We start from the raw sequence: 27,274 nt of genomic DNA, 5'->3' as shown, positions 1-27,274 counted from the left end.
ATCCCTAGCTTTTGGCAAAACCACATCATTTTAAAAAAATGGAATTTTGGAACCCTTGAAAAAACCCCAGCGGGAGATTTCAGCTCGATCACAGCAGCTCAGGCATCTGTGCTTTACACCACCAGCGTACTCCACTGGAGAATTATTTCAATGTTAATTTAATGTATCAATTCTATAACTTTTCTAATGCAAGCAAGTCCCTGAAGAATGAGTTTTAGTAATGCTTCAGTAAACTTAAAAAATAAAAGTGAAAAATGTATTAAAAACAGCATTGAAATACTTTTATGTTATTTCAATTTCATTGACTTTAGTTTAGCTTAAAGTGTCATCTTTTGCCATTTATGGTGCTTTCTGACCAATTTGATTTAAGGATAGGGCCTTTGGTTTTTGTATGTGAGAAGTTTTACATAGATGTTTGGGGTCAATTTCTTTGAATTACTAACATCCGAACAGTTTTGTAAAGACTGGCTTTGAAGCTGGACGATAGATGTGTGTCTTTCCAGAGAGTCTTTCTAATTCCTGTGGAATACTGAAAAGCCCCAGTATATAGGCAGTAAACTTTACAGGAAAGCAAATGCGTATAGCCTGCAGTTTCTTTTAGAATTGGGGGAAAAGGTTGCGCAAGCTGAGACACTTGATTAACAAAATCCATTTTTATCTAGCAACAGTTCTCTGAAGAATAAGATACAGTGGATTTACCTCCCTGTGAAAATAGCTGTTGAAAAATCCTTTATTTAAAATATTTTAGTAAGACAATACCTTTAATATAGATGCTTTCGGTTAAATATGCGATATAGTCTTTCATTAGATAGGAAATAACGTGGCTCTCATATAATTTTGTGTTTTTATTTTTAAAACAGTAGACGTTTCTTGAACGTGCAACTGTTTTCCTAAAAATACTTCTCTTTGTGCTAGAATTCTAAAATATAAGAATTAAAGATGATTGAAAAGTGTTTATTATATATATGTTAATACAGGCTGGTATTTAAATATTTAAGTAGATTCTGGACATAATGTGTAAAGAGGAAATATTAATTAAACTACTGTTACAGTATAATTAAAAACCAGATTAACACTTGAGCTCTGCAGTGGTCTCAGTAATGTTTGTAAATGAAAAATAAATCCCTCAGTAAAACAAAAAAAGTGCAAAACACTGATCATTTAGTTCATTATGGTGCAATGTTTGATACGCAAAGGCCCTCTTCTTCACGTGTATGAGTATGGCAGAAAAAATAGTGAAAATTATTATATGTGGCATCAGAGTAGATGGTGTTATTTGAAGAAAGACGGCTAGTAGTGTAAGAGTAGATTTTGAAACATTAGCTATCATTTAATGCCAGGAAAAATTACATAATTTCATTTTGAGAAATTTTTACCCTGAATGAACTCAATTATTTAATATTCTAGGACAGCTTTTTTTTAACGTTAAATCCAGTATCATGATAAAAATTACATTAACTTTGTTGCTGGGGATTTTTGTCTCATGAATGCATTCAGAAACTAAATAACTGTTCTTTGTTGTTGTAAGCAAAGATTCTCGACCACTGTTATTTAATGATTATTTTAAATGGCAAAAGAATATCAACAGTGTAAAATCCTATTCTTTCCAAATTTTGTTTAAATGTAACTCTCAAGTGTGACAGATAGCGTATAAATCCAAATGGATAAGGCAGTGTGATACACCGTCAGGGGAATTGTGTGCTGAGCAGTTAATGCGGCGTCTTGGTTAAATAACCGTAGCATAGCTTGTGATATGAAGCTATTAGGATGCAGAATAATTTCTCATTTTATAGAATGGTGATGTGTCTCAATTTCTTGCTTTAGAATGTCAATTTTAGAGATAGAAAATGATAATCAGTTGCATATAATTTGGTCACATAATTAATTTTACTGCTTGTTAATAAAACTGAGATTACCTAGCCAAGGTTGTAACAACACATGGCATCATATCTACTGTATGAAGGGTGCCTTCTTCCCCAAATAATTTCGCACCTCCTATCACTGTTTTACAAGCAGGTGTCTGTTTCACGCTTCACCTAAACCCCAAATATCTGCTTTTTTTTTTTTCTCCTCGCGAGCTAGTGCTTTCTGCTGCGTTCTCTGAGGGCGTCTTGCGTTGCTCTTTGTAGCTCGCGGTATTGCCTGGCTGCTAATTGCCTGTCACAGGACTCAGCGCCGGGAGCCTCCGCGGCGAGGTCGGAGGAGGTAATGCAATCACCCGCGTGCTGCTGGCTTTCCCGGGCGTGCATCCCAGCCAGCGACACTTCTGACAACGTCACGGAGCCAAAGTCCTGCGCTTTGTGTCTCAGCGTTTAGCTTTTAAGCCGCAAAGCGTGCTTTCACCCGTGTTAGATATGCATCTCATCTAGCAGGAACCTGGAAGCTCAGGGTAAAGTGTGGTACTGTTTCCTCGTTCACACCTTGGCTTGGAGCTTTTGTAATACGTCACTGCTTCACGCAGTTCAGCTTTTGGAGTTTCATTCGTGGCATAGTGTCTTTTGAGTGCAGTGGCTCGCTTTTTCAGCATGAGAGCACTTATTTTCTTTAGAGGCAATTGAATCACTTGGAAGGTTTAGATAAAGTCTGAGATTGGAGTTGCATTCCTTCGAAAGGCAGGAGTGAACGGAGGCGTAAGACGTGACTTTGTCCATTGCAGAAGTGCGTCTAAAATCTGAGCTTGTCTCTTCTGACTTTTTTTGCCATTTGATGCATAACATCCTGTTTGTAGTAATGAGGAGGAAAAGGTGTTCTAGGAGGGATCTGAACACTGATGAACAGAAGCGCTATCTAAATCGGAATAAGTGCTACTGCTGACTGACTGAGATGACCTTTGAGCCTGGAGTAGCTGGTACGTGTGCCAGTGGCGTTGAGCGTTGAAGCTCCGATCACATTGTGATGATCAGAGGAAACAAGAGTTGCGTAGTGAGCGCCTGGAGGAAATACATGTGCCAGCTGTTCCTGGATACTGGTTTTATAAGTCTTTTTAAAGTAGAATTCTCTGTTTTCACTTTCACCGTGTATGATTAGTTTTACTCCGATAAGGTGTTCGTTTCAGCTGAAGCTGGGCCCGTCTCCTGTGCGCGTTGAACAGCATACCCGTTTGGCATATGTTGTCTGGCTGCTAGCCCATGTCATGGGCTTCTTGTTTTCTCTGCATGGGTATAAAAGTGTGTGCTGACACCTGCCTTGGACTTTCTGTACGGCCACAGCTCAGGTTTTCTCCAGAGTTTAAAATGACACGTTGTTTCGGAAGGAAGGCAGTCCTTTAGCCCTTGAGCTCTCAGATCTCCAGTCTCGGCTTAATCACTCACAAGGGTGCTATACAAATGCAAATAAACAGCATTTCTGTTTTTTACGTATTGAGAAGCAAATGGGGAGGTGAAGGCTCTTAAATGCAGTCAGACATACTTACTTTTAGGACAACTAATAATTGCCCTGGTTTTTGAGGAGGAGTTCTCGTGCCTTAAACGCAGACCTAATGTTTGGGGGTGGTAGGTGTCAGGAGCTACCAGCTCTGACTCCCGTCATGAAGCATTAAACGTGGGGATGCCTCCCAGAGACTGTACGGATGTAGTTTATGGGGCACACACAATCCGGGTATATTGAGTATAAAGGGACATCCCTAGTGATTTTTTCTCCATTTAGTGACCATCCTGCTAAGCACACGTCTTCTGGGTGTCTGGTGGTTTCCCTTACGGTGGTCCTGCGGGTTAATCGCGTGAACTGAACGTGGTCGTTAGGGTTAGCATGGCTGCACCTACAGAAATGTGATTGAGATTTAGTCGTTACACTTTCTCAACAAAAAACAACCTGTGAGAATAATATTCTTTTAAAAAGCAATATGCCACATGCCTTCATGAATAAGCGTTCGTGGCTAAGAAGGCTTAGTGATTAGCGCGCTTGGCTTATTTTAGGAAGTTTGGCAGAAAAATCAATATTACAAAGTAACTCAAAAATAGGCAACATGTAGTACTTCACTTCAGAAGAAAAGAAAGCGATGGTTCTCAAGTTGCTGCTGTTTTTTCTTCGTCATGTGCCAGCTTTATATTTAATAAAGCCAGCTGAAGTGTAAAGTACTTAGTTGTGCAACCTGTGTTATATTTAACCCCATTTTAAGTTTATTCCTCCTGAAATCCACGGTCCTTTCTATCTGAGCAACACATTTTTAAAAACCCACACAATGAAAGAGAGATCCCAGAAGAAGCCACTCGGCAGCCACTTCATCCTCCCAGCAGCCAAAAATACGGAGACTTTAACGGCTTTGTGGGGTGGTGGAAGAGGCAGGGAGAACGTAAGTGGGTATGTGTATGCTTACGTACGCGTGTATGCCAAGCATACGTGAACTCTCAGGCTACAGAAGAATCCCTTTTGGGTGGTTTTACATCCCGGTACCTGTCAGTTTAAGAGACGTTGCTGGAAGTTTTGCCAAATTCAGCATGTTCTCCTAAGTTATGAGAGCTATGAGAAAACTTAGCTGGCTTTATGCTTGCTAAGGTTTTTAGTAGGTCTTGCAGTCTCTGTGATTTCTCATGCGCTGAAATCATGAAAAGCCTGACGTCCACAGAGACTGGACTGCGTTACCAGGGATAAGTTTCCTATAATCTTCAAATATATACGTATTCAAGATGCTCAGTGTTAGTACATGAAACCGTATCCACGTAGGGGCACATGAAGATCATGTTTGCAGCTGTTGCTTTAAAACCTGTGTATTGCCATGTGCTTTCTAACCAAAAGATACTTCATTTTTATTTAGTAATTGTAATATAGTACTTACTCTATACTTTATTACTATGGCATGAGAAAGTCGTTGCGACAAATGTCTGCTTAGAGCGAAGATAATGTACAATGGATAATTGGAAAGAAGTTGGCAAAACTTCCTGTTGCACAGGTGTAATATATTTGCTATCCACGTGTATATTTTAAATGTTGTTTTATGTGCAGCCGGAAAATTCCCCAAACCAGCAACCAGAAGCTCCCAATGAAATCTTTGTGTCTTTATTGGTGGCATTTTACACACACAGTATAAATGTGTCCTGCCTCAGCAAATCTACGCTGTACGCTATGCAAAGCGGGGGGTTAATAAGTCGGGAGGATGCAACTATCTTTTTTTTTTTTGACATTGTATTATATGCAAGTAGGTACATAGCTTTATTTCTTCAAGCGTAAAATTTAAAGGATCGCGTGTCAGAAAATGCGATCCCTGAATTTTGAATTGCAGCTCTTAACTTTAATTTTCTAGGCAAAAGGGACAGATGCGGCCGCGCCGCTCCATCCACTCACGTTGTAAAACGCGTTCAAATTGTACATGTGCAGGCCAACAAACGGGAGACCTCCCCGTTCCAGATATTAAATTACCCATTTTAAGGCGAAGCAGCCTTTTTGGTGCGCGCGCGCGTCGTGCTCGCCGCCGCTGGCGCGCTCCCCCCTCGCGGCTGGGGAGAGCCCGCCTTAGCCAGAAGCCTCTCCGGAGGGAGCGGGCTACCAGATGGGGCCACTGACAAAGCGGAGCCGCATCGAACCGCCACAGACATGTGGTGCTTAGAATAATAAAAAGACTATAAAATTAGATTAGTCGAGTCTAATTTGGAATTGGTGTATTCCCGGCGCACTCTCGCAGCTCTTGGGCAGATAAAGCCCGGAGATTTAGTACCGTCAGGACAGAGGACTCCAACTTCCAGTAAAAGGGAAAAAAGGCATTCTGGGAGGTCGCGGAGGGCGGCCCGGTGACCTCCCCTGATTTACAGGCCTTTCGCTTAATGAAATTGTTTCAGTGACATGACGGTAAAAGCTCATAATGGATTGGATGCCCTAATGTAATGAAATTACTCCCTTCTGCCTTTAAAAAAAAAAAAAAAGGCGCAATTAATATTTACTGAGACCTGACAGGCTTCAGTGCGCGGGGCGGCGCGGCTCCGTCAGGCAGCAGACAGCGGCGGCGGGCTGAGCTCCGCCGGGGCCGGGGCCGGGGCCGGAGACGGGGACGGGCCAGGGGGTGGGGGACACCCCGGCGGCGGCGGCGGCGACCGGCAGCGGTGGCCAGCCCTCATCCTCTCCCTTCCTTCCTGCAGGCAACTGGACAACAACCAGATCAGCTGCATCGAGGACGGCGCCTTCCGAGCCCTGCGCGACCTGGAGATCCTGTGAGTGGACCCGGCCGGTCCCCGAGGCGGTGGCGGTGGCGGGGGGGGTCCCGGGGGCGCAACCCGGGGGCTTGCTGCGCCTGCTGCTCGCCCCCCGGCCGGCCGCGTCGCCGGCACCGCGCGGTCGCGCCCTTCTCCCCCGGCCGGGGTTTCGGCTCATTAAACCACAATAGGCGGCCGGCGCGGTGCCGCGGAGGTCGGCCGCCGTGGGGGCGCGGGGGGCCGGCAACCTGCTCCGGGCTCGCCGGCGCCAGCCTCGTAGGCGAGCGTAGCGCGAGGAGTCTGCGGATGGACCGCAGCGCAGAGCTGCGCGGAGGGTGTTTGGTGTGCCGGAGGGAGGAGAGACGGGGGCTTGGCAGCCCCGCTCGGTGCAGCCATTGGTTTTGGGGAGGATCCTGCGCTGGGGGCTAAGTGACACCACGGCGTGCGCTTCGTGCACCACGAACTTCGCAGAGCTGCAGCCCAGACCGAAAAAGGACAGGATTTGACAGCAAAACCTGACTCTTAACAGGCAAAAAGCACAGCAGATTTATGGTAATGTAGAAGATGATATTGCACAGGACTCTGTATCCAAGCAGATAATTTGCTTGTTCCTGACAGTTACTTATTCACATAGAGAGACCTTTGCTAGGATATGGTTCGACTGTGCAAACTGATAAAGGCTTCTCCGTTACCTGAAAGTTTATTCTGCGACCCTGAAAGCGTTAATCCTTCCAAAAGCACGCATTTCTAAGCCAAAGAAAGGAAATGGAGAGGAAAAAAAGCACCCCTAAATTCAACCCCTGAGCTACTGAAGTGAAGTTAGTACTGGTCTGGTAGTGACGTGCTATTCAGCTGAAGGCAGCAGAGCAGGCGCGTTTGGGCTGCTGGGAAGCTCACCGTTAAGTTAAGCGGTACGCAATAGCGAGCGCTAGGTGGGCGAAGCAGGCCCCTGCCGGAGGGACGCGGGCGCCGGGAGGCTCGCCGGGCTCGCCCCGTCCTGTCCCATCCCATCCCTTGGGCTGAGCAACGATGCTGCTCACCTGACCTTCCCAACCACGCGTCTGCTGCTGCGGGACCGCTTCCCCCAGGGCCGTCTCCAGCTTGGGCGAAAAGGGGTTTTGCCATCAATTTCTGCAGGAGCAAGGTCCGCTTTCTGAATGACCTCTGAGGGTTTTTTGTGCTCGTTTGCTGAATGCGATCGTCTCGTGCACCTTTGGTCTCTCTCTGCCTCGCGCTAGGACGTTGGTCAGATGTTGTGCGTTGCTCGTGTTGAGCTAACAGGAGGTATCTGAAGAGTTTCTTCTCTAGGAACTGATTTTATCAAGGGTATTTTCTGAATTCTATATTAACAGCCTTTTTTAGAAAAAGTAGTGAGTTGCCACTATGAAGTTTTACTTGTCTGTCAGACTGAGAGCAGCATGGAAAGAAAAGGAAGGAAACAAAAACATCATGGCCTCCTATAAAGTTGGCCTTTTTTTTTTGCCAGACTGTTTTCCCATACCTGCAGAGAGTGAATCAGTCCTCCACTGACACTAGACTGTGCTATACCTTTCGCTAAGATAGGCTGGAAAATAAAGGGAACCTTTCTTGTAGTATATTGGAATCTCTAGGCGCTGAGAAAATTGCTAGGAATGCGTTTCTGCTCCCTCGAACGTAGTAAATGTTGAATTACTTACCTCTCCGCTTATAATTGCTTAGTTCTAGAGCAGTTATTTGTGGGTGGGAGAAGAAAAGGATAAAATACATCATAATCAGTTCTTTTATGCATTTTTAATTTGCAGCACAGACATGCTGCTAGAGGAAAAATCAATCTTAATTCTTAATTGGAAGAGAAGGGAAAATAGACTGATACTATCTGTTTCTAAAGGTATTTTTCTTTGTGGTCACAAAATTTGAGCTGTGTACTTCCAACCTAACTTGAAATTGTTTCTAAGGTTTTCTTCAAAGAAAGTTTGAGCATTTAATTCTCTCAAGCAAAATAAGTTTGCTTAATGCCCGAGAGGATGTAATATCTTCAGTTGTACAACAGTCGTTATCGTTAAAAAACTAAAGCATTTTGAACCATCAAGAGTATTAACAAGAGAAACCAAAGGACATCAAGATAACATCTCAGAGCTCAGCTTGCTATGTGTATTTTATGCAAATATATTTTAACTTATAACGTAAAATGTAGCAAATAGATAATAGTTCTAGCAAAAACTAAGTTATCTATTTGAAATTTGCAAGAGTACAAAAAAGTGTATTTTTTATCTGACTCACTGAAATCTTGTGACTCTTCTTATACCAAACATTTACGTTTCGGCATCGCTTCTCTCCACACCCGTGTCTTTACATCCTAAATTCTGTAGATTACTTGGGGCAGAGACAAAATGCTTAGTGTTAGCCAGAAAATGAAATAACAACACTTTTTTTTAAAGCACTTGTCTCTGGATTGCATTTTTCTTTCAGCTTGAACTCAGAAACCATTAGTGTAAGGAAGGAGCTTGGTGCTTTGGTAGGTGTGGGAGCAGAAGGATGTTACGCAGTTATCCTTAGAATTAAAGAGCACTTCACGGTCCCTATTATTTATTTCTGGTTGTCAAATACACACTTGTACTTTCATTTTCTTTTTTCAGTGTTATATGAATAAGTTCCTACACCAACACACAGTGCAGAGCCAGAAATGAAAACAAGACTGAAATTTGTAACAAATTACAGTACTCTAAACGTATTTTAACATGGGTTTGTGCTACCATCATAATCCCTGGGGGCAGTGCAACGAGTTGCTAACTCCAGCTGAAGCTTGGATCGGAGCCAGGGACTGACTGTGATGCCCAGTACAGACACGGTCTTTGGATCACTTCTCCGTTTATGAATTTCAGTGTTTCAGATGTCCCGAAAGATGGCTCTGGTCCTGTGCTCTGCCCTGTGTAGACCATAATGCAGGTGCCCAGCACTACCAGTGACTGCAGGATTTGGATAAACAGACCTGTGAAAATGTTGAGAATAAAGTGCTTTGGTGCCTTCTCTTGATCATCTTTGCCCACTGTCTGACAAATGACATGCAGAACAGACATACTTACCCAAACCTCATTTGTTTGTAGTTTTGGACTGAGGCAGGTTTGGTTTTTTTTTTTTTTTTTTTTTTTTTTGCATTTTGCATCAAATTTTCTGTACAGCTTCCTGCATAGGTTTTATTTTTATCTGTTGATAAGGTAGGGATTTTTTCATTGGCATACTTTCTTTTCCCCTTTCTGTAAGAAAATAAAACATATTTCGTTAGGCTTGTTCTTGCATTTCAGAACACAGAAAGAAGGTGTGTGCAACCACTTAAACAGTAATAAAATGTAGAAGTGGCATGATTTGTGGAAGTTGACAGAAAATTTTAAATAAATTACGACCTGTCAAAATAGAAATGTGCAGAAAACTCAAGGAAAATTGATGTGAAATTTCCAGTGACCGAAGTGTCATTTTTGGTAGGAAAAGGTTTTCTGCTCTGCTTCACTTAATTGTTATTTATGTCCTGTGGCAATATCTGACAATAACAGTATTACTGAAAAATATTTATTAGCGTAGCTGTAAGTAAATTAAGATTATTAAAAAACAAAAATTCTTCAAAATAATTGTCCGGTGTTCCTAGTGGGGTGTGGCGATAAGACATTCTGCTCCTTTGTAGAGTAGAAACGTATTAGCCGGTAGCTTGACAGTCAGACGTCCAGAATGGAGATGCAGAGGAGCTAACACTCTGTCGGAGCTCAGAATTTCACCATCGATCTCGTAGGATACTCGAGCAAAAGGAGTTAATTCCAAAGTGACTCAACGTGTCCAGGCGAACTGGATAAACTATTAATATCGCGCTGACGGTCATGCTATTGCCATTAGTGTGGAAGTGCTGAACAATAGTAGTATTTTTAGGATCCATTTTGCAGTAAGACACAGAACTCAATTTAGCAGCAACCCCTTTTAATTTACTTATTATTGTTTTGTCTCACTGAAGCAGCTTGAAAACAGCGTGGTAACATGGCAGCGGTGCCGTGTGGACAGGCGAGGAAGCATTATGAGCCATTGTTGGCAGCTTTTCTGGAGCGTCTTCCTCGTTTGGTCTTGTAAAAGCTGTTTCTCCTCACCCTTCAGCTAGAAGGGTTGGCGCTTGAACACTTTTTGTTCATTGCAGATTTTCTGCGGAAAAAACTTACCGCCCCAAAACTGTTTATCCTAGCAAGAGCTTATCCTAAAAGGACTGTTGTTAGTATTGTATTAGAAAAAGAAAACAGCAAATGAATTCTTAATGTACAGAGCTAGTCTAAGCGAACGGCTTAGATGCAAGTTTGTTGTTAATCGTCTTAGTTAATGGAGATCTTGGCTTGCATTCATGTAGTGTCTCTCCTGTCCCAAGCTTCAAAGCTTTCAAATCCTGGACAGAGCCTAAAAATCCTCTTTCCTGAGTTCACTGCTTTTCGAGATGAATGAATGAAGGCTGAGTGTGTTGTTAGGAGTCTGCAGCAGCAAACCGCGCATGGAAGTCCACCATGCAACTCCGGCCCCTTTAGTGTGGAAAAACGTGACAATAGGCTCCCATTTAACGCCGAAGAAGTACCGGCACAGTGACCCAAATATCCACATCAAATCTGAGCTGTAAGTTCAATTCCAAATCAACCCGAAATATCTGAACTTAAAATAACCAAAAGCCAAGTAATACTCAAACCCTTAGTGGTTTTTAGGTTGTAAAATGTAAACGTAAATGAAAGCACACCATACTGCCATGCCTGAAATCTTAACATGAAAAACAGTAATGGCAGTATTAGAAATTAAAATTGTTATACCAGTAATTGAATATATCCCTTTCTGACCAAACGTTTGTGCCTTGCGCTTTGCACTGCCTCCACGGTAAGCCCCCGAAGCACGCCGCTACAAGTGTGTTGCACTATTTTCTTTGCAACTTGCGTTCAACCGGCATTGCGTGGTGAAGAGCGTGGTGCAACCTGCTAGGCCAGTTCCAGTTTGCGTCTCATAGTTCTTTTGTACATTGTGTAAAACATGCATGGACCGTAAGTATTTTACAAGTGGAATAGGGTTATTTATGCTTTCATTTTTCACTCCCATACATTTCTCTTATAAAGGATTGCGTTTCGTAAAATTTCAGTCACCTAGGCAATTTTTGATAGAGATGTCATGAATGAATATGCTTATAATGCACAGTATATTTTGTCTTAGCAAACTTCTAAGAAATTTTATGCATGTGAATCAGTATTTTGTGTTGCAGCCAAGATTTAATTTTTTCTTTGATTGTCTTCTGTATGCTGAATACTTAGTTATATCGTCAGTTTTACTTATTTGCAGAATGCTATTCTGGGCATGTCTTAACTAGGTGGAAAGATTTTTATTTGCTTTCCTAACCTGGAGAGGCAGGGAGCTAAAGTCATGACATAATTCTAAATATATGAGATGTCATTGCTTAATGAAAGCTTGAAAATGCCACAGGAATGTGATTTCCTTCTCTATTTTACTGGAAATTATGATTGGTTGAGGCAATCAGGATTAAATTTGAACTCTGTAAGTTGCATTTCTACCCAACACCAAGATACCTAAATACAATAATGCAAATTAGATTTTTATTAAAAATGCTGTGCATAGCTGTTTTACTTATTCATACTTGTATACAGTAAAAGTGGAATGATGGATGTTGATTTTTTTGCACCTAAAGGCGTACGTTAGCTCAAATAAATGAAAATGAACTAAATTAATTAAAAACCCTTAATTATTTCATCAGTCTGCATGTGCATAATATATAATATAAAAACAAAACTAGAGCAAATAACTAGGGGCAGGGTATGAGTAATTGAAGTTTCTTTCTCTTAGGTGAAATTCCTGAAACACAAAACAAAGAGTTTGGCTTTTCTAAGAGTATCCTCAGTTTTCTGTGTAGAGCTTTTGTCACAGAAAGTCAACACATGCCAGAGGAAGAATAAAGATACGAATTATTATAAGAATAAAGGCTTGGCAACCAAGATATGGGGCTCCCAGAGCACAGAGGTATCAGTGGGCAAGTGATAATTTCCCCCTCTCTGGAGCACCCGCAGGCATTATGGGAAGGTCCAGCACTTTACGCCCTGCCCATGCCCAAGCAGAAGCCCTGCTCCTCTTTCCCAGTTTGTCTTTAAGTGAAAGAGAGATGCTGCTGAAGAACCTGGCTGCTATTATAGGGAAAGTTTTCCATTTTATAAATCAATTGGAGATAAGATGGGCTGCAGAATTGCCTTTGTCTGGAGAACTTTTAGAAAGCTGCTGCACCCCACGGGCCCTGATGAAATGAGATGCATAATTAGCGTGGAGAATAGATGGAGGGAAAATGGGATGTGAACATGGTTGCTTGAAAGGGAGTGGTGTTATTTGCTGATACATGTCAGTGGGAGATGTAGCATCATTGCTCAAGATATGGAAATGAAATCTGAGATAACCTCTGTTCTATAGCATATTACACAATATGAGGCTGAAGCACAGCAGAGTGAGAGGAACACTCTCCAGATGGCACCACGGTGACAGGCTTTATATCAAAGCCCAGCTGAGATAAAATAGGAGCGGGCAAGAGAGGGCCTCTGTGAAAATCACTGATGCCTGTTAGAGATGTAATGTAACTCTTTTTTATGGGGAGAGCATATTTGCATAAGTTCATTGATCAGCAACTTTGCTAATCCTGCAGTATTCCAGGCATGTCGCAGCAAATTGATGAACACTTCTGTCCATCCCCAGTATGGATGCCTAATTATATTATATTATTTAGAAAGGATGGATTATCCCCCCCTGCTCCCCAGAGCATATGTAGTATTTGAATACTGTGCTCAATTCTTCTTTCCTACTCCCATCAGGGTTGTAGGTTTTCCCCTTTAGGAGTAGCCTGGAGCCCTCCAGGCTGCAGACCTTACCAAGATAAGAGCAGCGCCCGTTTAGAGTTATTAGTTTCATGAATCACTAACCAATGTGCTTTTTAAGGAAGCCTAGTTTTATGGCTTGCATAGCATAAGCCCTTTACTGGTGCTGCACTCAGTGCTCTGAGAGACTCCAGCGTCAAAACTCTAAGAGACACAGGGATTTTGGCAAACCTCTCCCAGGGTTTTGATTGTTTCATTTGTGTGCTCTGTTCATCTTGCGACTTGCCCTCCCTCCCCTTTGACTAACACAGGTTTTTTGTCAGTAATACAGAAGATGTAGGACAAGCATATAACCGTTGAAAGTCAAATGAACGTGAGCATCCTAATCCTGCAGACACACTACTGTAGATTGAATGTGGAAATGCAGCTGTGCACCTTAACCAAAAGCTGAGCTGGTACCTGTGATGGGAGCAACGCTCCTTGCGGCTGAGGTTGAGGTGATGACAGTGGGAGGGGAGATAAGAAGTACGGTGCATACAATTAGCCATTTTGTGCTGTAATCTGCAATTCGGTGTTTGTGTGACTTGCCCGAGCAGCTGGATGACCGTGCTGCGGCTGCAGAGTGTTATCCCACTGCATTTACAAAGCCTCTTTGGCCAGGGAGGGGGCTGCATGCCCGCGTGCCTTAGGACTCCGCGATATCGGCATCAAATACAGCGGGACGTCCTCAGTTATCCCCTGAGACCATTCGGAGTCACAGGGTGGTGACAAATGTGGGAACTCCTGCTTGCTCTGGGGTGCATCTGCTCCACTCTGCTGGTAGAGTAGCGCAGACAGAGTCGGACCCAATCGTCGTACAAGAGAGGACCTGAAAGCCTGGTTCCTCTGGCAATAGAAAGTAAAATTTCAGTATAGAGGGAACTCAGTGCACCAGAATTGTTGGTCTGCCACTTCAAGCATCATGTCAAAAATTATTCTTAAACAGCCGTTGCTGGGAACAGGTGCTATACGTTATTTGGTATTAGCCTTTTCCAAAATGTTTAGCTTGGACAATAATATTGTATCTGCAGTAAATTGGAAATCAGAACAGTAGTACGTAGCTACTATGCCTGCAAATCAAATAGATGATTTCATTTGCACCTGAGAAATTGCGTATATAGAAGCTTCTCCTGATCTAAAATCAAATAGTGTGTTTTTAATTTCTGCTGCTCACAGGGGTAGGCATATAATATAAGTGTATATAAGTATGTATCGTGCATAACATACGATGGAAAGAACATAAGATTTAATTAAACCTGTATTTTATGGTTAAATACAGGAAGAATAATTTTTGCAAACTTTAAAAAGACATACGATTAATGTAAATTAGACTTTACTTTTCCAGTTCTGTGCTTAAGAAAACAAAAGAGCTGTGTTAAGGATGGAAGCATGAGACAACTTTAAAGTCATCTGAAATCCAATAATCACAATTCCTATGTCAATTTTGTTGTCATAAATGAAGCGATTTCTTATTAACTAGGTGGATCCTGGCTGAATTTCGTTTCCCGAGTTCTGTTTTGGAGGCAATAGTCTGTATGCCTTGGGTCAGTATTTATGAATGATGGATGTCCATGCTCAGGACGTCTGCAGATCCCTAGAAATGATGAATTTTAAAACAGCATAAGATCGTCCAGAAACTTTTATTGTGGTATATACCATGTTGCTCTTGAGTATTGTGAAGATATCTCAGAAAATGATTTGGTCGGTTGAAAGAGCATCAGATGAGATGGCCAAACAAAGCCCCTGTAGGGAAAAAAGACTACTAGTGCCAGTAATTTTTAAGACATGCACCCATCCCTCTGGTTTTCAGAGTGCTAACTGGCGTGAGATACCTGTGGTTTGCAATTGCCAGACCGTGGTTGAGAGTGGGATGTGTTCAAGGGTAAAACGGAGCAGAACGTTGTGGAAGACAGTTGAGGTGGCTTTGGTGACAGGATGTAGCGTCTGCCGAGCAAGGTGTTTGCGCACCCAGCAGGTAATTCAGAGCTGCTGGTGCATCGCGTCCCATGAGAATCTTAGGTAGCGGCAGTCACCAAAAGTACTTCCCTGGTGGCAGCGTGGGGAGGCTGGGAAGGCAGGTTGTGTTCATGGGCTTCGGCTTTGGGCTTGAGTACGGTAATCGATAAACTGCCGCAATGCAGCACCTCTGCGACGCCTCTCGAAGACCGCGGGCTGGGCGGGCTCTGGCGAGGGGGGCTCCTCCGCTCTGCGCGCCCCCACGCTTCTGACTGGCTCCTCGCGCAATTTCAGCGGTGTCTTAAAAGGGTTGGGTCCACTTCGTCTGCGAGACACCCTCTCTTGCCTTCCATGGCCAGGGCTTTAGAAATCGGGCGAGGCGCTTCAGCTCAGACCTCTTTAGGCTGAAACAGGACAGACCATCCACAATGGCAGCTGTATTTTATTTTGTACGTGTGCAGATGTTACAGGGAAACAGGTATATATGGAGAACAAGTGACTCCTTTTATTTAGCTACTTCTTGTGCACGTAGAATATTCCTGAACAGATCATGATGGCTTCAAATTCTTTTCTGTATCTGTTTTTTTTTTTTTTTATTTTGCACTTTTTCACTCTGTGGACTGAAGGCAAGTGAAACACTGTGAGTATTTGATATTCAAACTGTTATGGTTTCTTATCTGTATTGCATATACATGCATGCATAGAAACAAGTATTGCTGCTTCTCATGGGCAGGTGGCATTTGGGAGAAATTTAAAAATTGAAAAGATAAGTGATTTTAAACATACTTAACCTTTTTCTTGTATGATGCACACAAGCACTGTCTAATGCATTACTGAAAGAAAAATGCAATGTTTATGTGCTGACTGAAAGCAGTTCCCTTTCCAGCTTACCGAGAAACATGTAATCGCCCATGTCTAGGAGCTAGGTGTTGGCTTTGCTCTTTCAGCCACATCCCTTTCATGGATAAAGGTAACTTCTCCTGAGCGACTGCTCAATCATGCCAGTCTAAATTTGCAGAATGTGAATGTAACACATTTCCTATTTCATTCACGTGGACTTATATTAGCCTGTGTTTTAAGTTTTATTTCTAGCATGTATGTTTGAACGTGAGGGCATCACCTATTGTTATAACCTGAAATTATTCCGCAAATACGCCTCTGTCTGCCTCTCTTGCCTTTTGGGGAGGGTTTTTTGGTAGCACTGGGGGCATTCCTTCTTTAAAAGATTTGCTTCTTTCCCTCCCTCTGACCGCTCGGAGAAGTTGAGAATTTCCTTTGCGGTTCCTTGCCGCACCGTGTCCATCGTCGCGTTGCTGGGAGCTATCTGGGACCTGTTCGGGCTGCCCGTTGGCGGTGGGAAAGCTGATGGTGTCGGGAGCAAAGGGGCAGCAGAGCCCAGGCGGGGGCTGCCCTGGCAGTGGGAGCGAGGTGGGTTATTTTGCCTGCAGGACCCAGTGGGTTGACCATCGGGAGGGCAGTAGAAATAGGCGAGTTCTGGCAGCACGCTCTTCGTGGATGCCAAGCACTTGCTGCATGAGATGCTTTTGTAAAGCCTTCTGCGCTGACACCTGAACGCTGCGGCTAAACCGCTGCCAGTACCAAAGCCAGCCCGGCGAGATACGCTTACGGGCCTGCATATCCCTCTGGCTGCATGGTAGATACCGTCTTAGGAAGGGGCGACCTGACAGCCGCTTTCTGTTCATTGTTGTATTTTTGCTTCTGGAGCCACCGGGTGCTGCATACATGGGATTTACCAACTCGTCCCTCCTTTGATCCTAGCGGTCAACGTGGAGCGTGCAGGGAGCCGCAGCCGCGTCAGGCAGTGCCGCACTGCGGCAGTTGATGGAGCGGCCAAAGGTTGGCATGGCGCGAGTCCCCGTGAGATTTAATACTGTAACGTAACCCTTTTCAGTGGATGCAGAAGTCCACTTTTGTCACTTTCTCTATGTCTGAAAAGACAACCAGTCTCTGTCTGCCGCTCGAACTAGCTTTTCTGTTACTGGGTATGTTATACTGAAAAAGCGTGGAAAGGATATGTTCATTATGGCAGGGAAGTCTATCAAAACAGATGCTTTTTCCATTAGATTATGGCACTAAAATCGCAATGTCCTCAGGATGGGGTAAATTAAAACATAGTTTTGAGAAATGCTGTTTTTGCTCTCTGATCCAAATGTAATCAATTTCCTTAGAAGTCCCCTTGGTGGAACCCTGTAAAGAGACTACAGCGTGCAGCGATTCCAGACTAAAACCTTCTACCTTGGTGATGGAGATATCCATCATTCATTGCCTTCAGCCTTTTGCTGTAGAAATGGCAGAAGCTGCTTGCTCCTTTCAGATTATTGAGTGGACTGCGTTAGTTTGAACTGGATTATGTTTGTAGGACTGTCTTTGCATCAGGAAGGACTGAACAGAAAGAACCGTTCAGGCAGGAAGCGGGGAATCCGTTTTATTTTGCTGAAGTGCTGATGCATCAAAATTAAGGTTTGTATGATCTGACTCTGTCTTGTTGATACTTTTTCATCTTTTTGATAAATATGCTCTGGTAGGATTTCAGACCTCTTCATCTATAGAGAACCCAGTCTAGTTTCCATTAATTTTGAGAGGAGTAGCATGGAATCCATAAACTACAATATCTGACAGGCATGCAGTGGTTAAGACAGAGAGCTCAATATTCAGTAACGATGATCTCTGTATAACCTAAAAAAATAGCATATCTGTTTAACAATTATATTAAGTAAAGCAATATATTTCTCTTTATTATTTTAGTTATATTAACTCATCAAGGCAGGGATTTTTATAGGAATGTACAAATTTTAGATATTCAAATTGAGTTGAAATTGAATACAATTCTGTTCTGTAAAATCTGTGAGGACTAGGTTCCCTGCCTGCTGGAATCAGCAACAGGATTTGCACTGAATTCAGTGGTCAGTGGTTTGGGCGTTGCAATAGTTGGACTTGTTCCCAGTTGTCCTAGGCAAATAATATCAAACCTGGTAGCTGGGTACAATAAGAGAAGCATCAAAACCACACTGATGTTATAAAACATGTGCTCAGTTTTGCAGAAATGCTTTTTCTTCTCTGAGTCCAAATACTTACAGAACATTGTGGATGTACATGGGGCTTAGAGCCGCAATGCTGCCTTTCCCAATACACCGTACTGAAAAATGTGTAGCTTTTGGGCAAAGATTTGAGAAAAATCCCTAATTCAAAAATAAGTAAAGACAGTGTTTCTGCTGTCATTTTTGAGTTTAGAAAAACAATTCATTGGACAATCCTTAATTTAAAAATAAAATAGCAAAATAATTTTAGTCTGTGTTTATTTATCTTTGCACTGATGCTTTTTAAAAAAACTAAAATTTCTCTTTAGTTTGGGCTGAATTTTGAATTTGAGATTTTTTGCCTAGCATTAGAATGTCATGTGAAAGGTTGAAAACCTGAGTGAAATTTCTGTAAAAAGCTTTTTCAGTCCTCACTGGGCATGGGCATGAGAAAGAATGGGGAGTTGCAACTGGAACATGTATTAGGGGCAACTAATAGAGATGATGCGCTAGTGTGGGAAAATAGATATGTCTTTCTATATACAGAAGGAGGAGACCTCCTTAAAGGGAAGTGGGGAGACATTTCATGTAAGACCACATAAATTCTATTTTTTGACTTTGCACCTAGCAAAGTCCACCCTAAATTGACTGCATACCCTTCTCTGTATAACTTTTTTCTTATCTTATTGTACCTTATCTTATCTCATTCTATTTTACCTTAGTTTATCGTGTTTTAGCTTATTTTATTTCTTCGTGTGCTGGCAAAAGTAAGTCAATTCAGGCACAGCGATAAATGTGCGTGCATACAGCACATAAATGCCGAGGTTGAGAAAACACTAGAGAGGCTTCACCATCAGCCACTAGACGTCAGTTCCCAGAAACCTTAATTTTGCTCCCTTGTGTGTCCTATATGCAGTCTCTGATTGTACGGTCCTGTATGGGTTTTTTGTGGCGACTTTTGCCCCTTTACACTGGTTCCGTGTCCCAGTCTCCTCACCTGGCCAATTGCTCAGCTCCAGCCCTGGGCTCCCTCCTGGGCTCCTGGCCTCAGCCCCTCACCTGGCCGGTCCCCACACGCCGACCAAGGCAGGGCCACGCTCCGGGGGGGCTTAACGCGGTAGTTGCAGGACTGTACACCCCGAGGCTATCACCGTAGGCAAAGCGGACTGATTCTTACAGGGTGACAAAAGGCTGAGCCGTGACAGAAGGAAGCTTAGTGCTTTGGGATGCAACAGGTATTTTTTTTCAAAGTGGAGATTACCAGAATTTGTTTTCACAACAACACAGTTTCCCCAAAGCTTCCTATTTTTGAAACTAATCTCACTTCTTCAATTAAAAAAAAATCAAACTGGCACAGTCATCTGTGCCTTTATAATAAGCTTAAGCAGTTAAAATCTGAAAATTATACACAAATTAAAATCAGCCATAGAAGGGGAAGAATCAGGCAATTGCGTTAGGAAACATTGCTGCCAGTTTTGTCCATAATTCCATAGTAACCTGATTTATTTTATGTTTTCATACATTTCTCAGAAGAACATTTTCTTGTCGCTGTGTCCCTTTGACTAGTTGCATTTCTAACGTCAGCTTCCCAAGGTAACGATGCCCGCGGTTCTCGCGTTGCTGCGATGAGAACATTTGTGAGCACATCAGCGAAAGTCTTAGCAGTAGAATAGGAACCACAAATTGGCAACCGGTTATTTGCATTTATTTCTGTTGATTTGACGTGACACCTGGAGACTATTTAGAACATGATTTGTCTGGGCTAACATTGTGTTTAAAAATAGCACTTGTGTAGCGCCAACTCACTTTGGAGTCGGGTGCAAATATTGAGACAAAAACCCAGCTGCTGTTGCTTTTGCTGCTAATTTGAGGTGTCAGCTCAGAGCTCAACTGCTGCATGACAGTGAGTAAGGCCCCGTGTGAGATCATTATGTTTCCTAACAGTCGGGAGTGATGGATTAATCAGTGCAGCATCAGTTGCTTTCATTATATGCCCACGTGGCGGTTGTGGGCTTTAATTTATGCAGTCTGGGGGGAGATGAAGGGACTGAGCACAAGAGGCAGTCCGAACCGACCCAAAATCAGAAGAGAGCCAGTGGCGTGTTGGATCTTGCCTCACAAGAGCTATTCTGGGTGCCTTGAGAGTCGAGGGGGAGGGCTGCTGCTCAGTGCTGAGGGATCGAGTGCCAAGGCCATCTTACTTTTTCATCAAAGGCCTCGAGAAGTCGTAAATATTTCATGTAATACAAATTCCTTTCGACCTGCGTGAAAAATAGCACTTTGCAACTAATGGAAATATAGCTCCTTTCACCCCACCATCTTAAAATTACAAATATTAATTGTGGCAGTGGATAAAATTCAAGTGCCAAGTCTTGGTTTTAACTACTAAAAATAGATTTAGATTCTGGCTTGGGAATTGCTAAAGGGCCCCTGCCACTAGCAACATCAGGCGGTGCCTAAGGGCTAGCAGTGGTTGGGAGTTGTCTCTTGTCCCACCCAAGGCGAGACCATCTCGTTCTGCGTCTCTCCTGCCGGGGATTTCTTTGGTCTGTTATTAAAGGTGTCCGTTACTGATGGCTGCACTCTCTCCGTGAACAGCTGTTTGCTGTATTTTCCTGTTCTTATTGTAAGAAACATTTCCCCTATATCTAAGTAAAATTTCCCTTTCTGAAATTTAAGGAATTACTGCCTGGCTGAGCCCTTGTGAGTGTGGGGAACGGACTTTTCCCTTTCCCTTTGCAACGGGCCTTTATGTGGTTAGAGACAGTTAGGTTTAAGAGCAAGCAGTACGCAAGTGCTAACGTGTAGACCTCAGGGTCAGTCGCAGTTAGCGCTGTATTTTGCTGTTAAGACGGTTACCTAAAGACATGTTTGGTCTCCAGTGTTTCAGACAGACCCTGAGATCCTCTTGTTTATGTACGTCAGTACCGATGGGGACATCCAACTAGCCTTGCGTTGGTTGGACGGTGTCAGCGCACAGGTACCCCATGAAAAGATCCTTTCACTCTTTTTTAGTTACCAAAAGCTCCTCCAAGTTTCGGCGTCTCGGAGAGGTTGTTTTCCTTTCCCTGCCAGGGCTGGACTGTTGCGTTCCCTTCCCGGCCCCGCCAGGGAGCTGGGCTGAGCTGCTCCGTCCTTCCGGCATCAGTTCACCCACCGCTGAACGCAAATAACGCTCTCAGGAAAACTGTTTACGCGAGAGCTTTAATTATGCTTGGAGCTGCCTTGGTTAAGTCTTAATAAACATTCTGGTCTCATTTATTGAATGTGTAGTTGCACCGGGGATAGGAAGCCTGCAAACCCTGGCAGTTGTGGGAGAAGCGGTAATGGGGGAGGCTGACAGTAATTCGCTCCTGGGAACGCTACAGGCCCGCAGATACCCCATTTGTAGCTCTCCATTGCATGCACATAGATAATCATCTTGCATTAGGCCCAATTACATGGTGTTATGGACACACAACACACAGATTACATGCACAGCCGGCAAGCGTACGGTGATGAAGCCGAGGGGTAATTGAAGGAGACAGAAGGAAATGTTAGACTTGTTAGCGCTACCAGCGCTGCAGCGGCTGATGCGCTGCTCCCCGCCAGCCTCGCCGGGCTGCTTTTCGGCTCCAGGCCCGACTCCCACATTTCAAAGTCTCGCTTTCCGACAAGGTTTATCGTACAGCGGGATAACTCAGCACCTTGTTCTTTCTGCAACGTGGCGAGAGAGCTTTGAGCTGGGAGGGAGCCACAAGCAGCCTGTGTCACGGAGAGTGCAGCCCCTGCACACGTGGAAGTAGGCACTGCCAAACGAGGAGCGTGGTTTGCAGGGTTCATGCTGTCACACCAAACGAGGAGCGTGGTTTGCAGGGTTCATGCTGTCACACCAAACGAGGAGCGTGGTTTGCAGGGTTCATGCTATCACATCTCATGCTTTACAGAGCCGGTAAAGAATCTCTAGTGCCTAAAGGCAGAAGACGTTCAAAAAGAAAAAATACACTAAGTGAACTGGCTCCTTTTCAGATCTCTTGCTCCATTTACCCATCGCTACTTGACAGTATATATCACAGTGTTAAACATGTTTCTGTGTACGTTCATGTTTGTGTGAGCGCATTCAGAATTTCTTGCTCCGAGGGGTATGAGCGTCTGCGGGCCTGAACGCCTCTTGCAGCTGAGAATTTTGCAAATGTTGCGACGTCCCCTCGTCGGCCAGATGTGACACAAAAGCAGCCTGGCGTGCATCAAAAAGCTGAAAGGCCAACGCCGCAGACCTCTGGTAACTGCGGTGGATGCTTATTGAGGCTTGGGGAAAAGTGTTAATCAAAAATTTAATCTACCATATAATTTCTCAATTTGATTAGCTGTTTGTGCTAATCAGCTGCAGAAGAGGAATGTGAAAGACAAGCAGCCTCTGTCTTCAGCTCTGGCCTGGCAGCGCGTATTTTCTGTTTCCCCTTTCCTTTTAATCCGTTCAGATTGTAAGAAAACAAGAGTATCACTGTGGGTGTTGTATTGATACACAGCTAGGATTATATGCACATTATGAAAATGTCTCGTATTTAGAAATACAGATATTTGTGTAGTATTTTTTTCCTTTTACCAATGATAACATAGGATACTTTAATTTTTTTTTAACCTGGGATGTATCAGATATTATTTAATTACTGTCATCAAACAATCAGTTGTGTGTGTAACAGTAGAATAGAGCCTCCTATATATTTTCCCACTTGAAACTTGACCGGAAGACATTGACTGTTACTGTTTTATGTTGTACTTATTGAAGAACTTAAAAAAGCAACATTTTAGATCATTCTGTTATTTAACTTTTCCTGATGTCACTGGCAGATCCTGTTGGTTCATATCTAGTACTTACCTGGATTGGAGAGGGTAGATGTATTGCAATGAAAGTAGTATTATTCCAGATGAATAAGCCACCAGTCATTCTGGCATTCATTATATGCTCTTAATTATGTCATTGGTTTATTTTTAAGTGAGAGAAACAAAATCTCTGTGTACTCTGTAAGTTAAAGAATTGAGAGGATTTGACAATTGAGCTGAGAGTCTGGGACGTCTCTTCTCTGAGTTAGTCCAAGGAGTATGAAGGTAGGCTTAGATTTCATAAGGTTTTCAAATACGATGCTTCTATTATTAGTGAGATTCAAAACTCAAATCCTTTCCCTTTTTGTTCGAAGTCTCTTCTGCAAAATTTCTGTGATTTCTTCTAGCACTAGGAGTAGAAATTGTCTGATTCTCATTTAGCCCTGAACACCCCTATTCCTATTCAGGAGGATGGAGAAAGGAGTATAAAATAATGTGCAAATATTACTAAAAAAAGGTCAATTATTTCTGCAGACTAATGATTTTAATGTAAGTACACATAGTGCAGAATTAGCAACTCTTTGTCAGTGAACTGCAGTGATGTACAAGAATTTGGAGCATGTCAGAAGAGGATGTAAATGCAACTGCAGGCAATCACGTTTGCACTAGAAGTTTGAGGAAGGAGGCAGGTAACCGTCTGCAAATTGTGGCAGGATTGCAGAGCTAATATTCTTTCTTTTACAGAAAAACAAAAAAGGGTAGTCATTAATAAATCAGTTTTATTCCTCACATGGAAGGAAGCAGCTCTATGTGTGCCTCTAACCAGTTTGGGCTCCTGGCAGAGAAGGGAGTTAGTCCAGCAGTTCTTCTGGGGTTGTAAATTGAAGTCAGAGGGAGTGTGACAGTCCACACCAGGGGCAGATGTGCCACCTGTATGCTTGCTAGGCCCATGCTATGCATCATCTCTAGCACGGCTGCAGTGTGTTTCTGCTTAGCTTGCAAGATCTGACAAAGATCACATCCCAAGGTGGGAGGTTTACTGGCATAAATAATATTGTCTGTAAGCTCAGTTTGCTGATTCAGCATCTCAGATGCGAATAGTTTACAGGGAGAGGACTTCTAAATGAGAGGACGGTGCATTTTCAAGGGACATGGGTATACTGGGCTCTGGAGGAGGTGGGAGGTGTAAGGCTGGGGACAACCTGCCAGAATACAAGTTTCCCCATGTGATGTTGGAGGAGTGCAGAGATTCTGGAAGTCATCTGTTTCTCATAGCTTCCAGATGTTTGCGCATCTTTTTCTATGGACCTGAGTCTTAGTTGGAGAGAAGTGAGAATGGGACCTTGAAGCAGCTAACAGACAACTGGAGCAGAATTTATTTTTTTCCATCGCATGTTAAATATGCTAGTGCAATGTGTGTTTCTCCCTGTCAGGACTCACGCTCTTAAAAATCCTTGCTGGGAAGGCTGCATGTGCATGAAAGCAAGCTTTGCAAAATGCCTCTAGAGCCCTGCTCTGTCCAGCTGGACCATCCCCGTGCAAATGCCAAAGGCTCTCACTGCGCCAGAGCTGCGTGCTCGGCAGAGTCGGCACAACAGGGTTAAATTCCTTTAGCTACAACGCTGCTGTAATGCAGACAGTTCACTGTCAATTAGCGCCCCTTGCAGCGTTTGGCCTTCTTTGTCCTGAAATAATTGCTGTTATCATAGATGCTTTATTGCTTTCATTATGGTTAACATTTAAATACCAATGAAATAATATATTAGTAAGTCATCTGTGCAGTAGCTATCTGCTGGAGTTAATCCCTGAAATTTGTGTTTAAGGAGTATGTTAATTCAGCACTGAGTTGGGATTCTTTGCGGGGGAGGCTGTATATTTGTTGATGAATTACGGGAAACCTTTGTTTATTGGGGGCAAACCCGGGCCCTTCTCATCTGGTATTTTGTGAGTAGCAGTACTGGGTGTGACTGGAATAATGCTTTGTCTATTAAACAGAAATATTTTCCAAAACCTAAAAATATATTTGAATTGCCAAATGAGACGGTGAACGCTGACCTTTCAGCATCCGGATGAAGAATTGCACTGGGAGAGAGGGATACGTCCTGTGCCCGCAGTTACCAGCGCTTGCTGTCACTTTCTATTCTGTCTGAATCCAATCCCTGTCCTTTGGAAATCAATAGAAAGTCTCCCTTGAATTCTTATGGCTTCTTTTGAATGCTGTAGTGCCCTACGTGACCTATTCAGCCATCAGTTATGGATGTGATTTAATTTTTGTGAGCTGACTTTACATGGGACTGTTATTTATCAATGTGTACTTAAAAACTTATGACCAGCTGCACGGTTCATTTTTATGGAATAGGCAACGGAGGCAGAGAAGGAATTGTATTTTTATGTTTACAGAAGAAGAGCAGGTGCAATTAGAAATTCAGTTTGAGTCCTGCTTGAACTTGTAAACATGCACACACAACCACAGATAGCAAATCAATACACACATTGAGGTGTGTGGGTCTGTGTTGGTGCGTACATGTATGCACCCTTATAAGAGGTTTTGTTCACTTTTTGCAGTTCTGTTGCATGTGCTTGGATTTGGTTGGCTGTCCACAAAAGACTTTCGCTCCTGCCTCGTTGGCTAAATTAGGTAATCAAGCAGTAATAACTGTATGAAAGAGCAGTTCATTTTACACCCTGTAAGCTGGCACAGAGGGGCATTCGTGTTGTCCTTATGACATTAACAGAGCTTCAAAGACAGAGCTTTGCGGCCCCGGAGAGGTACACTGATACTCACTGGGTTCCCATCCTAGACGACCTTTCCAGCGCTGAAGCTGCAGGCAGTAAGTCGGTGGCAGTGGCGTGTAGAGGTTTTGGGGCACGGACTGCGAAATGAGGTGGCCAGTACCTGTAAGAGCTTCCCCTCAGGTTTCCTTCAGAAGTTGACAGTAGTAAATTTGCCATATACGGTATTTGAGGCTTTTCACATTGTGAAATCAAATACATTAGTCCTTAGTTTCATATATCTCTAGATTCCCAAAACTTAGCTGTGTGTTTCTTGTCTTGTTTTTGACATGATCAAGTTTTCCAAAGGGTCTGGAATCGATGCTGCACATCACGGGCCGTGATGCACTAAGGCCTCCAACCCTCATCAGATGTCTGGTGCGGGACCTGGTGCGACTTGTGGCCGCCCCGGGTCTGGCAGCAGACAGCTCCCGCAGATCCCGGCTCGGCTGGCAGACCCTGCCGCCGCCGACAGAGCTCACCTGGCGTGCTGCTTGCCGAAGGCGAGGGTAATTTGCTGCGGTGGTGCAAAGCCCAGCTTGCTGACATGGGTCTGTCAGCTCCAAGCTGGCTCCAGATTGATTTTGCGTGTATCTGGTAGAGCGCTAGGCTGAAATCCCAGCTAGGCTCGCGGGCAAGTATGCTGCTTCCTGCGCGAGAGCTGGCTTGCACGCGCCTGCCCTGAGCGTGCCTGCCCCGCGCAGTGCCGCGTAGGCGTCTTCCTAGCTGCCAGTAAGGCGATCTTACTACGGTATCATCTAACGTAGCTTTAACCTGCTGCTGCTGTAGGTGGTGGTGCCTCGCCGGACCAGTTCCCGTGACAAGCCGGGCCGCTGCCTTTGCAGTGCTGGAGCCCCCGAGCGTGGCAGTGGCCCGGTTGGAGCACTTCGCGTTTCCCGTGCCGTCTGGACAAACTTCACAGCTTCTAATTTGCTAGAGAGTCAGGGGTATAATTAGGAGCTACGTACATGAGAGCGGTGCACGCGGTTGATGATGATCTAGTCGGTTCATTTACCAAAAGAAGCGGTAAGGGGGTCCCGACCAGCAGCTCAGATCGTTTTCTCTTTCAGCTCTGCTTTGCTAGAGCAGTTGCAATCCTTCCCCGCCTGGGGCACGAAATGTTTTATTATGGGCCGTTCCACTAGCCATATATTTTTTCATCAGGAAACCAGGCAAACAGGTCCCATCCATCCGTGCGTTTTCCAGAGGGCAATCTGAGCTGTCCGTCCTTGTAAGCCGGCTGTGTTAACAAGCCTGTGAGAGGCAACAGCTCCCTTTTTGTGGACGAGTGAACAGGTTAAGTCCAAGGCTTTGAAGTTGTGCTGGATAAGTTTGATGTTCCTCCGGTCAAGTTGCAGCGGTTTTTCAGACAAAGTGGTAGGTTAGCCAATGAAGCCTGAACCCGTTCCCTTAGCAGATAAAAACTCATCTCCCATACTTCTCGCTACTCGGAGCAGGACATGGGAAGTGGTAATCTTCTTCCATTTGTATGCAGTTATTGGCTATTTTGCCCTAAAAATATCTTTCTTGACGTGTCACAAATTGTTTTGGAGGTGTTTGTCAGCATGCCTTATTGTTTGCAGCCAGGCAGATTTATTACCAAGAGCTGAAGCAGCTTGTTTCTGTAAATAGTGTTGGCGAAGACATGTAAATAATTGATCAGTCTGTTATTCTCTTCTCTTTTTTTCCCATCCTA

General features: G+C 43.7%; 1 protein-coding gene across 4 annotated transcripts in view; it reads left to right on the top strand.

Moving 5' to 3' along the window:
* Nucleotides 1-27,274, top strand: part of SLIT3 (slit guidance ligand 3) — a 617,690-nt gene that overhangs the window by 397,088 nt on the left and 193,328 nt on the right. For all 4 annotated transcript variants that reach the window (XR_011144002.1, XM_068960054.1, XM_068960053.1 and 1 more), the window contains one exon: nucleotides 6,069-6,140. Coding sequence is in view for 3 of the 4 variants with exons in the window: in XM_068960054.1 (XP_068816155.1) it covers nucleotides 6,069-6,140 (72 nt within the window). In the remaining variant the exon portion in view is untranslated. The remainder of the gene's footprint in view (nucleotides 1-6,068; nucleotides 6,141-27,274) is intronic.

The sequence above is a fragment of the Struthio camelus genome, chromosome 13 (assembly GCF_040807025.1).
Source record: "Struthio camelus isolate bStrCam1 chromosome 13, bStrCam1.hap1, whole genome shotgun sequence".
Classification (NCBI taxonomy): Eukaryota; Metazoa; Chordata; class Aves; order Struthioniformes; family Struthionidae; genus Struthio; species Struthio camelus.
Note: the sequence above shows the minus strand (reverse complement) of the source record. Positions and strands in the feature narration are given on the sequence as shown.